This window comes from Telmatherina bonti (genome assembly GCF_933228915.1).
Source record: "Telmatherina bonti genome assembly, chromosome: 5".
In the NCBI taxonomy this organism is placed as follows: domain Eukaryota; kingdom Metazoa; phylum Chordata; class Actinopteri; order Atheriniformes; family Telmatherinidae; genus Telmatherina; species Telmatherina bonti.
Window position 1 is genome coordinate 11,097,346 of NC_136623.1, and position 16,709 is coordinate 11,114,054.

Below are 16,709 nucleotides of genomic sequence, written 5' to 3' on the forward strand. Positions count from 1 at the left end.
GCAAAAAAGTTTGTTTCCAATATAAAATTTTAAAAAACAAAATTTTCTATGAAAAACTGATTAGTCAAAAATGAAAAGTCTAGAAACACCATGAAAAAGCACATCTCCAAAACTATTTGTGGATTTAAGTAGAAAGATGCATGTCAGGTTCTGTTTACACACTGATGTTCAGACAGTAAAACGTTGTTTTTTTTTTCCAGTGGTTTTTGGGCTGGAGTGACCTTTATTTGTCAGTAGCTTATCGGGGAAGAGGGATCAGAGAGTGCAGAGAATGGCATGAGGCAAAGGGCCCCAGGCTGGGAATCAAACCTGCGGAGAGGAGCTGTTGCCTCTAAACATGGGGTGGCTTCTCAACCAGTTCACCTACAAGAGTGAAATTTCCTAAAACACAAAATGAATCCCATCTGTAAAACAATGAACTTGCAATCTTTTGGCAACAATAACTTCTGTCATGTCATCTTACAACTGTTGCACTTAGGCCCTGTTTCCTCCTAACAGCACAATGACAGCGGGCCTCTGTTCGGTTTGTGCTGCTGAATCTTGAAGCTAAACCTTCTTTTTTGTGCATTTATGTCATCAGCAAAGACATGTAGATTACATTAATTCGTTTTTTTTTTTTTTTACTTGTTCAGCTTTAAGTAAGTATTTACGAGAAGGGGATGAGAGTGTTTTTGTTGTAATTGTCAGACATCATGATTTTCCTTTTGGGAATTAATAAAGTTCTATCATCAGACCTAGTTATCTTTAGGTCTGATGAGGATGAAGTGGACTCCTGCAACTTGTTCTTGCAAAGTTTTACCACCCATTACAAGCCTTGCATGCACCCTACATTGTTTCCAGTCCAATTTGTATTTTCCTTCTTTAGGTATAGTTTTCATTCCGCTGTTGTGTAAATGCAGTTTTTTGTTGGGTTTTTTTTTGTTGTTTTTTTTGCAATGCCCAGAGGAAAATTAAGAGTTTTGCTTGGGAATATTGCATAAACAAGGCCTTAGATTATTCTTGTCATTTAACTCTGAATGGAAAAAAAAAAAAGTTGTGTCACAGACATTTGTAAGTTATGTTCTGAATATCAGAAACACAGAACATTTAGAAGTAAATTTAAGGCAGCGTTTTGAATGCCACCGTTTGTATTGGTTCACATACCAGTGCAGTGTCATCAAGATTAGAAGAAGGTGTCTTTTTTTGAAGAAGGATTCGAGGTGGAGACGCTGGGCACATTCACATCAACCTTTTTGACCAAATTCTACTCCATTTGCTCAGAAAGTCTGCTTCATTTGGGGAGCTGTGAATGCGGCAAACAAATTCTTATTCAGATCAAAGAATCAGACTCGGCCCGCCTACAAACGCAGGTCATAGCCCGTTTCAAGTGGACCAAATACAGGAAGCGGACTACAGGAAAAAAAAAAAGTCACTTCCTGCGTTTGGCATAGCATTGCATTGTGGGTAAATACATATCAGTTGCGTTCAGAGTCCTCTGCCTCGTCTGTTGCTCATACTGCGTTCATTGTTGCAGTGTATTTCTGCATTATACTTGCATAAGACAAAATAAAAACCCAGACACAGTGATAGTTTCGTCTCCATGTTTAACTCGCAAGTAGAAGAAAAGGAGTTTTCTTCTTTACGAGGCTCTTGTCCGCTCTTTTGCTAGATACTAGTGCAGCGGGCCGTTTGGTGAGAATTGGGATATATTATTCTGATGGTTTAAAAAGGTTTGACCAAAGTGCAACATGAACGTGATCGCTGTCCGCATGAATACACCCCCTACAACTGAGCCGAGACCCCAGCCAGACAGAGTCTAGTGGACTATCCTGATGTGAAAGCACTCGCAGTTTCCATACAGCTAAAAGGCTCATCAAGGAGCCTGAGAGAAGGTGATGTTTTTATAAGCAGAAAAAAGAAGCCAGTCACACCCTTGTGACTGTTTGCCTACTAGAAAGCAAAGTTGCAGTTTAATTTACTGAGTCACAAAGTACACAGTGGAGACTTTAAAGACAAAGGCTTAAGTGTTTACATCTGGTCAAATAAATGGATTCTGACGGAACAAGAAGTTGTGGTTGTGGCAATATTTGAAATGTGGAAGTTGCTGCCAAAAATAAAAAATAAATTCAAACACTGTTGACTTTTTGGATATTAAATGTCACCACTTTATCATAGCAGACATTTGTTTAAAATTTGTCATGAATAACTTGTGAATTCTTCACTTAAAGCCAAAAAAATATTGCTTGATGAGATCACACCTCCTTTTATCCTTGGAAACCAAAACTTTAATCAGTTCATCCTCAAATCTAAGTGGGTGTTTGCATCAAATATAAAAGAATTTCCTCAAGGACTTCCCTGGTAAAGCACCTTTACATGAACTCAGACCGCAAAAGGTTAAATCAGTTCATAAGTGGACTAACTGTTAGTGTTGAATCTGAAGAAATACCTTCAAGGCATCCTGGAATAATATGTCGCTACACAAGGGACAGACAGACGGACAGTCTGTGTGTCCTACTGTGCTGGCTGTTCAGCTGCAGAAACCAGCTTGTTTGAAAAGTTACTACAGAAATATTTTTTTATATGAATGATTCTTAGATAATTTTTTTTTTTATATATATATATATAAACGGTCAAGTCAGTCTTATTAATAAGCAAATTTGAAAAATAACAGGTAATGTGCAACTGCTGTACGACTAAGAGTGAAATTGATATTAAAAATTAATCTTTGTATTAATAAGATAATTTTCAAAGACAATTACATTTTTGATAATTATTCATTAGGGTAAATAAAATAATTCTCCCAGGGAATAATTATGTTTTTATTTCTTTATTTTATTCTTTTGTTTTCTTTTAATTATTATCCAAGTTTATTTCATATGGAAATGGAATGTTTGAAATGTAAAATGAGTGATTATTTTAATTTAATTATTCCTAGGTTTTATTTTATCAATGTTAGTAACTTCCCCCCCCCTTTTTTTTTTTAATTCATACCAATGTTAAACTTACTCATTGATAACTCTCACTTAAATTCCATTGAATTCAATCCAACCAAATCAGAAACTTCACATTACATTTACTTCGTCGTTTTATTAGTTAATGCATTCATGATCATAAAAACTGTATTTTTGTAATGTCTTAATAAACTATACAATATTCATACTGACAAACAAGCTGATAAAACAAGTGTAAAATTACGCAAATAATAAAAAATAATTTTAAAAAAGTATGCAAAATAATTAAAGAAAAATAAAAGTAATTGTCAATGAAATTGGAATGAAACACAAATTGTCAATTTTAATAGCGTACTCAACGAAGGAAAGTTGAGATACTATTAATTAGGTAGTTACTTTAGATTACTTTAGATAATTATTTTTGTCTATTCAAAAATGACTAAATGACTCAAAAATGACTAAATTAGCTTTAAGCCCCACTACTGTGCAGATTTTCACACAGAGGAACATCCGAACAAAAGCATCCAACTAGCATTCTGCCTCTTTGCTGAGCTCTTTGTTCCTGGTAAAAGTCAATTTGATGTTGACTCTTCACTCTTTTTGTCACTTTCTGTCATTCTTTTCTTTACATTCTCCAATAATGTCTTCTGGTGTTTCTTTGAAACATAACAGCACAATTATGATGCACATTTAAAATAGTAACTGTGTTGATATCCAGCTGCTGGTGTGGGATGTGCCATACAGGAAAACACAGCTGTAACGTTGTAATGTGATGCCCTGGCATAGAAAAAAAAAAAAAGAAAGTGAAGTGTGGTTTTCAGGTTGTTGCAAGGCAATGATGGGTCTACAATGTCCAGTTGGAAAAAAAAACAGTTTTTAGGTTTTAAAAATCACAGACGATTAAAGATGCATTTCTACATTACATCTGGTCTTGCGGGCTCAGTCTAGTTTAAAGGGGTGCTATGATGGTATTTGGAGTTTTCTGAGCTTTCTACAGTGTTACAGTGTTGAATCCTCATCAGACATGTGAACGGCACCGTTTTTTTATCACCTAAACGCATGTTTGAGTTTGAGTTCCAGCACTCTCTCCGTTCGGTTTCCATGGCGACGAAAAACACGTAGTTTTAGAGAGTTTTTTCTACTTGGAAATCCTCGTGACGTCCCGGATTTGAGGTGGAGATGCTGGGCACATTCACATCAACCTTTTTGACCAAATTCTACTCCATTTGTTCGGAAAGCCTGCTTCATTTGGGGAGCTGTGAATGCGGCAAACAAATTCTTATTCAGATCAAAGAATCAGACTCGGCCCGCCTACAAACGCAGGTCATGGCCTGTTTCAAGTGGACCAAATAAAGGAGTCCAAGCCCTTCTGATAAGGTTCGGTGATTGGTTACCTTCTACTGGTTAACAAGGACATGTACAAATACATCAGGCGGGTGGAAAACGTGGGATAAAGTTATTTCCAACGATGGCTGGTGAGTTTACCAAAGAGAGACATCCTGCTGCATTCGTTGCTGTGGGTTGCTGTTTTCCACTTCGTTTTCAGGGTCTGATTCAGGTTCCAACATGTAGGGCTGTATGCTATGTGTTGACATTGTAGTTTTTTTTTTTATTGAGTTCATATTAGCCTAATCCTTCTGTTTATGAGATGTTACAATGACGGCGAAAGCAGATGCGGTGCGCGCTCCTGATGTAGTGCAGTGGCGGGAGGCGGGGCTTAATGCGGAAGAGCCACAACCCACTCGTTTTGCCCGCAGGCTGATCTGACAGCCTACGGAGAGGGTCGGTCTGAAGTAAATAAAAAGATTTGTGACAATGACTCCATCAATCCAAGCCCTTCTGGTCTCAGAAATAAAAATAAATTAGCCTGAAATGCACATAACACTTTAAATTTGCATTATTACTACTTACCTTTGATGGTAAGGTTAAAAAGATCAATTTAATTTAATTTGAGCTGTTAAAACCTGTGTGTAAACTGAAGTAAAGGACTGAGGTGAAAGACACATAAAGCACCCCAATAAATCTTGACTTCATTTCTCCATTATGTGCTTTTAAAGTGAAGAGAGTTGGTGTGACAGAGACGAGTGGATCTAGCTTTAACAAACCCTGCTGTGTGTGGATTTACAACTTTTTCTGAAATGCCAGAAAATCAGACATAAATCAATGAACTTTGTCTCTGTAACATTTGCACTTAATAAATTAGAGCTGACTTAATATTGTGGGTAAATAAAACTGGCAAATGCGTGGTTGAATGAAAAGCAGGTGTTTCAGGTTCTGCGGACCTCATCAGATAGGAACATTTTGGTTTTGGTTCTCTGGGTGCAAACTTGGAAGTTAGGGAAGGTACAAAGTTAAAGTTACTTTAAAAAATTCAAGATGTTTGGGTTTTTTTCTTTTTCATCACTGCTGTCCGCCGCTGCTGAGCTGCAACAGTAACTTCAAACATCTTACAACACGTTTTCACCGGTTTATAAATCCGTCTTTCACGTGACAACGAAAGAAAACACACCAGATTACAGGAAGAGGTGGAAACAGTCAGGCATCTGGTTATTACCAGATGCCTGACTGTTGAATACTTTAACCAGTATTCATGTACTTAAATACAATGGTGTCGGTGGGATTGTTGGCTCTGAAAGTTGTCATATGGACCATCACTGGACTCACCCAAATGACCACAAGGGGATGGAGAAGACCTCGATTTGTTGCCTGCAAAGCCCCAAGCACAGCCTCCACCTCAGAGGGGCAAAACTGATTGATCTGCAGACAAAAGGAAAACCATGATCAAATCCGATAAATGCTGGCCAGAACTGGTTCTAACTTTTTACATGGACATGTTTTCACTTCACGGTGAAGCCTTGTTTGAAGGGGGAACTTACAGAAACCTGGATGAAGTTCCACTCCTTGAACAGATACCTTGCGTTGTCTCCAGTTAGGTCTGGGATGACGTCCAGCTCCTGTAATGCAGAGATGTTTGAAATATTCATCTAATATATGTTGGGATAGCATATGAGGCAGGTGCTGCCGTGCCAGAGTCCTGATGCATTTCAGGTCGAGTTGACAGGACAGATCGACTCCAGGGCGCAAAGATCAGGGGCCTTCTGGTTTTTGTTTCAGCCACTTCTTCAATCATTTCACGTGAAAGTACACCCACCTGCTTTCCTGCCATTATTCACTCCATGATTAGAGAGAAGAGGGTAAAAAAAAAAAAAAAAAGGTAGAAAAGCAAGTAGCTTATTTCAACTAACCATCATGAGAAATGTATTTCAACAGATGAGGAGAATTTGAGAAAAAAAAAAAAAAGAGCAATTTATTCTATATTATAATTCTGAACTGGCAGGAAAACTGATGAGAAGATCAATCAGACATAAGCCAAGTTAAATTTCATTACGCTGCAAAATTGAATCAAATGACGAGATACAGCCAAGAACTGTATAAGCTTTTTTTCATTAAAAGAAAAAGCACATTTTAGCTCCTGATTTCTTCTCCTGACTTTTGGCTTTGGCGTGTGCATGACACAAGGCAACCAGATAGCACCCCATGTCAGCCGCGTTAATTCAAACGTCTTTGCTGTTTTGCCTCCAGTTCCAAGCCCGGTACTGCAATATCACAAAGTCAGGAAATAAACACTGAAATAAACATCCAGAGGCCGTGCAGCTTGTTCTGCATCATTAGAAATCCAGAAGGTAATTGAAAATGTGAAATGCTTATGAGAAACATATGTTTAAGGGGTTTAATTGATTCTGAAATATAACTGCTCCTGGCTTTGGGAGGAAAATCATTTCATTTTGACATGTAGATTTAAAGGCTTTAAGAAACTTGACATGATCTAAACCAGGCTGGCAATGAAACCCCAGAGTAGATGTGTTTATTTAAGTTTAGATCTGGAGCTCCAAGAAACCGCAGAGGCCGAGGACACCGGAGAAACGTCCCAGAGCTTCAGCGCAGCAGTCCTGCTCATGGGAATTATAAATGTGTTAAGCCAGTCAAGTTTTAAAACTAAAATCTGGATGAAAAACAACAGGAGGAGATTTCCTTTGTAGCTGCACAACAGTGGAAGAGATAGTTATTACATTAACTGTTTTAGGAAAGCTTTTTGGTAAAATGTGGTTAAAGCAGTATTTGGGTTTGTACTCCAGGTTTCTTCACAAATGAAAGCTTAAATGTCACTTTGCTTTTCAATAACTCTGAGAAAAATCGTTGTTTGCCTTGCAACATGTAGGTGCAGAGCAGGTAATCAGTCATGCTTGGAAAGGAAAAAAAAATACTTCTTACAGTATTTGTTGAAAGAGTTCATTTTTCTTTTTCAAATAATAATATTTAATAAGTAAATCCTGCACATTATGTTTAAAGTGAGATGCTTTGCTGGTAGACAAGTAACAATGCAACCATTCAGTTGCATTTTGAAGATAGAAAAATAAAATATTACAAGTACTTCAGTGCAATTTGAAATGTTATTCCCAAGTTGTGACTGGCAATCTGTCCAGGATGTACGCTGCTTCTAGCATAGTGGCCGCTGAAAGGGTCCAACTCCCTAGAACCTTACACAAAGCTGTCATAATTTATCTGACAAAACACTAAAATAAGGGAAAATTTTTCAAAGGAACAAGCATTCAGTCCTTCCTGTGACATCAGCCTTAATGCGATGGTGTTAAAGAGGCAAATATTTACAAACCAGCATGAAAAACAGCAACATTTCCAGTGCTGTGCATGTACAGCTTTCACACAAGAGCTCTTCAGCGGCTCGACTGCAACCTTCTGACATGAAACACTCATGAGGAACAACAGCATGATGCATATTACACAAGAAATGATGCACTCATGAACTGCAATGGGTCTCTTGGCAGCTTTTTAAAGGAAGAATTCATTTGTGTGCAGAGGAGACTGAAATGAGAAAAAATCTGTACATCCACAACATTGTAAAGGACATTTGCAATTCACTGCATTTATGGGGGATATTCATTCATTTAACATAATTTGCCAAAGTAATATTTAGGCTAAGCTTTGATATTTGTCTAAATACTCTCCTAGCATTACTTTTAACAAAGATGCAGCTAGTCTATGGATTTTACTGGATAACGAATCCTTTTGCGCTTCATGCACACAACGTCATGGAAAAGAAATGAAGAAATGCGTATGATGTTAAAAGCAATAGATTTGGTTGTTGAAAAAGGAAATAGAGCTGCTGCATGCTGAGTGAAGGTTACGTGAAGACTTATATTCAGGTGCGCTCTATAACCCAGAAAGTATATTTGGATACTTGGACACAACGAGGAGCTGTGCATTACATGGTTTTAATGCACAACACGGAGTCTAGATCACCGTAATGCAAAGTGCATTAAAACCATATAATGAACAGCTCAGTGTAGTTTAATCTGCTTATACTATGGTCCCAGACAGTAATGCAAAGTGCATTAAAACCATATAATGAACAGCTCAGTGTAGTTTAATCCGCTTATACTATGGTCCCAGACAGTAATGCAAAGTGCATTAAAAATGTTTATCTTTACAAAACTTGCTAAAATGCTAAAATATAAGTTGATGCACTTTTTATACTAAATAACCACTGTCATACAGCAAGTTTCTCTCATTCACCTGTAAAAAGCCAGATGATCGAGTTGATTAACACGTTGGTATAGTAACAGCCGTAACGGAGTGATATAACTGTGCCAAAAAAATGTGTGTATATATGAAAATAAAATGCATTAAAATTCCCACTGACCATGCTTTAAGGTATATTATAATATTGTGTTGTTCCACATTTAGCATTGTTTGGAAAACAGTGGCATCATGTCTAAATGTTTATGTGTAAATGTTGATCACAGACTTGATCTAAAAGACCACTGTGTGTATCCAAAACAGCCAATCCAGTTGTCAGTGTTTGACATGGTGCAGTAAAACAAAACAACATTGATGTGATGGTCCGGCCTGGAAAAATAAGAGCTGTTGATCGGTTAACAGACAGAAATAGCTCATTCTAAGAGGATAAAAACATGACACTTTGAGTAAAATGATTAAATACCAAGAGATAGAAGGTTTTAAATGACAGTTTACTTTTTTCTGACATTAACATTTTGCACTTTTATGGTCACAAACTTCTTTTAATTAGTGCTATGTTCAGTTACAGAAGCACCAGTTCTGCTTATTTTAGTTAGCATCAGGTGGTAATCCATAACAAGCACAGTGATTTATTTTATTTTCTACTAATTCCTTATGAATTTCATCAAATAAGACAAGTACCATAATAAACTGTCCACAGTGATTGCTGTCCAGCAAACAGGACACAGACTTTATTTAATAACTACAACAAAAGGTTGCATTTACTGCCTGAAGGCTTAAAAAAAAGCATGCAGCGCTAAATCTCCTCAGTTTTATCTGCTGTCTGCCTGCTGCACATGACAAATCCATGAACAGGTTGAGGGTGATCATTTACAAACAGACTTCATTAAGTTGATGCATGAGTCTGATAACTTTTTGTTTTGGACAACTCACAGGAACATATATCAAGATAAAGTGTTATTGATGAGGGTTAGCACACAGAGGAGATAATTTGACACGACATAAAAAAAAAACTAAAAAAAAACCTTCATCCATATCTTTTTGTTCCAATAAAACATCCATTTATCTGAGTTAATCTGTGTTCTGAAGTCAAGTGGAATAACTAATGTTTTTTAATTATGTAGCAAAAAAAAAAAGAAGAGAACTCGAGTCTGCTCAACAGGAAGGACTTTTCACCATTTTCATACAGTTTAGATTTGTTTTAATTGTTTACATTTTTTTTATACTGTATGGAATTTGATCTGAAAGTATTTTACTTTAAATCCTGCAGACGGTCACCCACTGCAAATATTTCATACCATTAGATGATTGATGCATTTATACGTGTTTATTTCTATTTTTAGATACATAGACACGCTACATGATGCATTGGGAAAAACCAGTTAACAAGATGGTAACTTAGAAACATTAGGTGGGTTTCCATGACATCTAGAATTATGCAAAAACTAAATATCGCAATAAAAAACCACTAATGGAAACGCCAACATTTTGAAAAAAGTCTCGTATCACTAATAAGTTTTTAGTGAGGTGGTTTTTCGGTTGCTGCGATATTGAAATATATCACAAAAGTATAATGGAAACACTTTCTTCGCATTTGCGTGTCTCTGGACATGATGTCACGACGGAGACACACGGAGACCGACGGAGGGTCTTGACCAGTTCATTTCTGGTAAAAATGGCGCAGTGTGGAACAAACAGCAACAAATTTTTAGCATTTTAGAAAATGAGGGAGAAAAGCTTAGAAAAAGCTTTAACAAATTCTCTGTAGCAACTAGAAAACCTTAAAAAAAAGCCACCCGGCTACCTTGCATTCAGCCGCAATTCTCAAAAAATCTCATCACCTAATCGAGATTTTACAAGAATTGCAGCTTACGCGCTAAACACTGTTCAGTGAAAACACCCACAAATCGCATTTGCTGTTTGTCAAAACTTAGACATATCGCTTTGCGAAGAAATTTAATGGCAACTCGGTTATTGAAATGCTGCCAGAGGCTAAAACTGGCATCATGCTGCTGTGTGACAGTCTCAGGAGTTAACATGACAGATTCCTCCTTGTATACATTTTACATCAGCCTCTCCTCTTCCTCTTTAAGCTTGGCTTTAAAGTGGATTAAATGCATGTCTCCAATAACGTCCTGCTGAAAGAATCCCTGATCATATTTTTGCTCAGAGTGTCTTCATCTTGCTGCACACATGCTGCCAAATCCTCCACCTGCACATACACTCACTGCTTATCCCTGTATTAGATTCATGAAATGGCACAGGGACAAAGGTAATTTTTCATCTTCCGCCTCCTGCGTCTGCCTTTCATCTCCTCTAATTATTCTTCCTTCTTCACAAACTCTGTGTGAAGGATGTATCTGGTTCTGAACGGGTGCGCCGGAAAAACACGGCCCCTCTGGGCACCTGAGCACAGGCGGGAAAGGCTCCAATCAGCCGATCCAAAGAGGCCGACACGGACCCCAATCCGTCTCCGGTGCCTCGGCCAGCACCAGACAGCGAGATCCGCTCGCTCTGACACCGGCTGATGAAGGACTTGGAGCAACTTTAAAAGACGGTGAAGTGTTTGGATCACCGCAGGACATGAAATTCAGCATGTTCTGCTGCCACCCTCCACTGTGCACAGTTACACCCAGAGAATATATACACACATACATCAGGATCCGGATGATTCAGGAGACAATTCTCTGCTCATGGAGACATCGTAAGAAGAATTTCTGTTCTGAGGAGGAGCAACAGTGTTGGGTGTAAAACCTAATACAAAACCCCTGAAATTTTATGTCATCCAATACAAGAACCTTTATATTTTTTGTGAAGCAAAAACTGTGTGTAAGAGATGGTTTATTCAGTCTGTAACCCCTTAACTAAAGCTCATTTCTGAAGAAATAAACTTCATGAAGACGTCAGATTGCCTCTCTTGCTTGTGTTGCCATGTTGGGTCAACTTTTAGATCCTCAGGTTTGTTTTTTGTTTTTTTTTCTTTTTGTCCAGCATTTAGGCAGCAGAATGATGGTCTGGATGCTGTGTTCTGCTGAGCAAATTTTCTTTGTCAAGGAAGCTTTATAGATATAATGATCCCCTTGACTTTCTGAATGTTTATTTTATTTCTATATTTATTTTGTATTATTGTTTGAATTATAGAGTTTGTGCTGCTGGACCGGAGAGGACAGATGAAAGACAGAAAGAGAAAGAAGAGAAAACACCTCATAGGAAAAGTGAAAGAGATACAGGGAGAGGAAAGAAAAAAAAAAAGGTTTGTTGAGACTAATGATCAAGAGTTTTCCATTCATTTCAACCAGGCTAGGTCACCGTGGTAACTTAGGCTGATCCTACAACTTGCTCCAGGTTTGTTTTATGTTGATTACGATAAAATTTATGGTCAAATTTCTCCAACTTTTTTACATTGAAGTTTAAGATGCAGAGACCAAACCTTTGTGACAGTTTCTCTGTGAAATGTGCCTAATAAATAAACTTTACTAACTTCCTTTGTTTTAAACCAACAAGAACCAGGATCCACAACCTTGTTGTGATGTCATACATAAATGTCTGCATGTGCAGTGATTAACTTAGAAACCATCTAAGTTTATGTGTGTTCACTACTGATATTGGATCAGATAACCATGTCTCCGTGTAGATTTGGGCTGTGACGATATGCTTTTGTTCCAATTCAATTCCATTTAAATTTTTTTGGGTGCCAATTCGGATTAATTTGCAATTCTCACAATTATTTGATATTGCTAAATTTTGTAGATTAAAAAACAAAAGAATATTTATAAATTTTTTTTTTTTTTTTGCTCGTCATTTTTCTTGATTTCAATTAGAAAAAGAACACAGTAGCCACACCATCAGTCTGCTGTTATAATGCCCAAGACGACAAGTAAAAAGATTTTTTAAAAAAACAAAAAAAAAACAATAAAAATGACAAATTTTATAATGGATTAATTTTATTTAATTGAAAAAAAAAGATATTTAAACAAAAAAATCTATTTTAAAATTGTGAAGCAAACAATCTTGATTTTCAATTTTTCGATTCAATTTTCCTGCCTCTAGTGTAGATTCTTATTTTCCAACATCAAGCGTATTTGTGTTTTTTTTTTTTTGGTCGTGTCCAGCATTTAAGCTGTTTGTGTATTTTCAAACAAGTAGTTTGTATATCTTGCATTTTTCTACAATATTGAGTATGCACTCATTGTATCTGGTCTGTATGTAGTGTGTGTGTAATAAAACTTATAACTGATGCTGCTGCAACATGAGTTTCCTCAATGCTACAATAAAGACTGTCTCATCTTTTCATTACATTCAATTTATTCTGACTAAAGAGCTCGACACACACAAACAACAGTGACAGGATGAGGTCATCCAGGTGAAACCCAACATACGGGACGCAACAAACAACAGCGACAGCGGCGGTGTTGCGAATCACACTCTCAGATCTCTAATCAAGAAACTTGATTGGTGATGACATTGGAGGGAATTTTGGCATTTTCAAAGCAGTACGTGACAGATGGATGGAAATTTGGGAGTTTTTGCTCGAATTAACAGAAACCTTGCTGTTGATTCTACTGTACAAAAGCAAATGACAACCCTGGTTTGTCCTATTTAAAAAAAAAAAAAAAACTAAACTAAAAAGCCTGGAAATATCTCTATTTGATGGTGGACATCAAGGCTGATCCAGATAAATTCAGACCAAGATGATTCAGTCAATGAAAGCCTCCCTGATTGGTTGTGTTGCCATGTGACGGTGACAAATGTTGAACATTTTTTAACTTTCCTGTCACATTGCAAGCCCACGTGTGCACATCTTGGTAAAAAAGGGTGAAATTTCACATGAACAAACGTCACCAGTTGCTTAAGTGTAGTAGGGCAGCGATTTTGACCTCATAGCGCAGCTTCCATTGGAAATGAATGGAGAAGAAGGGACGTCGCCCCTCCTGTGTCGAGCACATTACTGAGCAGAAACCCAGCAGATGTCGGCCAGTGCAGCTTTTCACATGTGGAAGCTCGATGTGCAGGCAGACTTCATTTCTAAACTTTCCCGTTTTGCACATGGACGCCATTTCCCTCCATCTCCGAGGAAAAATTCTACAGATTAAACAACGAATGTTTGCAACATGGGCCGAAGTCAACTAGCAATCTGACGTGCCGAAAAACCAGGATTACATGTGAAAGGGAGGGGTGTGAACGACAGTGGAAAGTGGGAATATGTCAAGACAAACCGAGCTGAGACAGGAGGAAGATGATGAGGAGGAGGAGGTAAGAATTCATCACTAAACAGTTCATTAATCAAGCAAACTCCCACTGCTCCGGAAATTTGACTGCCATCTGCTCTCCTGTGTGCAGGGGAGGAAAGAGGGGGAGGTCGAGGGTGGAAGGAGAAAATGAGGAGGAGGAGAAGCTTGAGTGTGGACATCCCAGACAGGTTTCATTAGAAGTCTGACCACAGATAGTAAGACTCACCACTGGCCCACCCATGTGGAGCTCACACTGACTTTTTCAAGAGAATATAAAGTATAGAAAAGGAAACGGGGGGGAGAGACAGGGGGAACACACACTGGTGAGCTTCTTTGGTAACGTTACACACCATATTTAGAGCTCCAACGGCCTTTTGGAGGGCATCAGCTAGCCTGACAGCAGGTGTCAATCCTCCAGTGATGAAACAGGCCGACTGCGACAGAGTCTCTGAAAGAAAAGAGACGTGATTAGTTCCAGTCTTCTGTCCAACTAGCAAGATTAAGCAGTACGAGTTAACTAAATAACGTTTGGTAAAGGTTATTAAAATCTATCTCTCTATGAATAAATTTAAAACTATAAAGTGTGATGATGGAAAAAACATGGCGATGGTGCATTAAAGTTGTGGAAATGCACAACACGTGGCGGTGTTGGGTAATATATGCGAGCTGTGATTAATCGTGTAGTTAATAAATTTAACAAACATGAAATATGCCCATTATGTGGGGGGGGGGGGGGAAATCTAAAATCACAAATGTGACTCGACAAAACAATTTCCCTTATAGATTTAGTGAAAGACAGGAAATCTGGTTGGTAAGATGCTGTTATTCTTTGAGAATAAACCTGCTAGAGACGTGCCTGGTGGTGTCTAAATATGTGGGATGTGAATCTAACAATAACTCACAATTCAATTCCATTCTGATTTTTGGGCTAACAATTTGATTCAGAATCAATTCTCCATTAAACAGATTTTTGACTCATAATCAATCAATTTAAGTGCTAATTTCCCAAGTAACTTCCTCCTTCTATAAGCTAGAAAGAAATGAAAAATTGTTATAGCCGATTCGACTTAAATTGAGACATGAACAAAAATTTTTTGCTTGTCATTTTTCTTAATTTCAATTAGGAAAAAAACAACACAGCAGCCAGACCATCATTTTGCTGCTATAATGCTGAAGAAGACAAGTAAAAAGATCAATAAAAAACAATAAAGATGACAAAATATTTTATAATGGATTATTTTTATCGATTTAAAAAAAAAAAATAAATAAATAAAAAAATATTGATTTTAAAATTGTGAAGCAAAAAATCTCAATTTTCAATTTTTTCGATTCCCCACCCCTAATGTGTAGTAGCTTTTAGAGTTTATTAAATATTTAATACCAAAAACGGCACATCAGTGGTTTCTCTATATTATTCAGCATTAGATGCAGTGGGTTGTTCTTTGCAAAAGGAAAGGTCATACTATTACTTTTACTTCCATATTTAAAGCAACATCTTTATTTTTGCAGTTTGCTTACTGATATTTATGTAACTAAGAATAAGTACTGTTGTTTCATTAAATTTTTTTTTACCCTTTTAAATTTTAATATTAGCAGTGAAGTAATGGCCTGGATGAGACAAGAGTAAATGTTTCTTTTAATAACGGAAGAGTCGAATGTTGCTGTTTTCGCATTTTCACTTTTCCTCTCAGGATTATCCATCCAGAACTTCCTCGACTTCGTGCAATTCTTTACCAAGGTCAGGGGAAATTATATATAGGATAAACTCTAGAAGGTATTTTTCAGCCCTCCAGCTGTTCCTTTGATATATAAGAGTATCAGTATTTGGAATGAAGATCTTTATTCTTCAATACAGGCTGAACCTTCATGGAAAAGCTCTTTCTTTCTTTCCTGTAAGTATTCTTCAGGAATAGTTCTGTTCTTGTGTCATTTGGCATGCGCCAGCCTTTTTCTCCCCATTTCCCATCTTTAAGAATGGCGTCTTGACAGCTCTCCTTCCATGGAGACCATTTCTGATGAGGCGTAGTGATGGATGGTCCAGATGCATCTCTCAGGTCCTGTGTCAGGTTTTTTTGCTGGACATTTTTTTCTCCCCATTTCCTCTTCAGGACACTTTCAAAAGCTTTTGATCCACTGTAGATTTAGTTTTTTAGGCCTGCAACTTCCTTTATTGTCCTCCAGTTTTTTCAGATTCTTTAACTACAGATCACAAAATGCAGATATGCCAAATCATTTCAGGTAATAGTTCTTTTGGAGTCACCATGTTCCTGGAAAAATTATTATTTTATGTCTGGTAAACTTGGTAATATTTGGCTTTTTTATGTGTCTGTGTGAAAAATACAACATACTTTGTTTGCTAAGTTGTCTGTTGTGTTTTATCCTTGAAGTTGGGTGTCTTTTTGGTGCTTGAATGATTTATTGGTGAGCATTCAGTAGCTTAAACAGGAAAACACATTCCTAGAAAAATGGTCAGTGTCAAGGAGCGGACTGAAAGTTAGTGAAAAACAGCTAATGCCCAAAGAGTTTGCTTCTTTTAAGAAGAAAATACTTCCTCAAAAAAAGAGAACTGTCGCTCAAAGACACTTAAAAAACAAATTTTAAAAAAATTACAACAAAGTTCGACTACCTTGTTGCATAAGAGTTCACATTATCCTGAAAATAAAGGACGCATTTACAAAACTAAACAGCCTGAAAGTTGGTCAGAGCAGAGTAGCAGCCAGGATTAACAGTAGTTGATTAATATACAATTAAGCCATTACACTGACAGCTGGCTGATACAAAACTCTGACTCACCAACTGGTGCACAATCAGACAAACGAGACATACCAGTAGAAGCATTTAAAGTTTGCAGACAAAAACATTATGATGAGAATCAGCTAATCATAAATTCCTTCAAAAAAAACGTAAGACCTCCTATGAAGCTGTCTCGCTTGAGAGACGACTACTGAGAAATCAAATTGTAAATGTCTGCAGAAACCCACGCCTCTGGCCA

At 37.3% G+C, this 16,709-nt stretch overlaps 1 protein-coding gene across 1 annotated transcript in view; it reads right to left on the minus strand.

Annotated features, from left to right (window-relative positions):
- Positions 1-16,709, minus strand: part of crppa (CDP-L-ribitol pyrophosphorylase A) — a 62,665-nt gene that overhangs the window by 26,269 nt on the left and 19,687 nt on the right. The window contains exons 6-8 of the mRNA XM_079240375.1: positions 14,068-14,165; positions 5,807-5,884; positions 5,595-5,687 (exon numbers count right to left, since the gene is read on the minus strand). Coding sequence (XP_079096501.1) covers positions 5,595-5,687; positions 5,807-5,884; positions 14,068-14,165 — 269 coding nt within the window. The remainder of the gene's footprint in view (positions 1-5,594; positions 5,688-5,806; positions 5,885-14,067; positions 14,166-16,709) is intronic.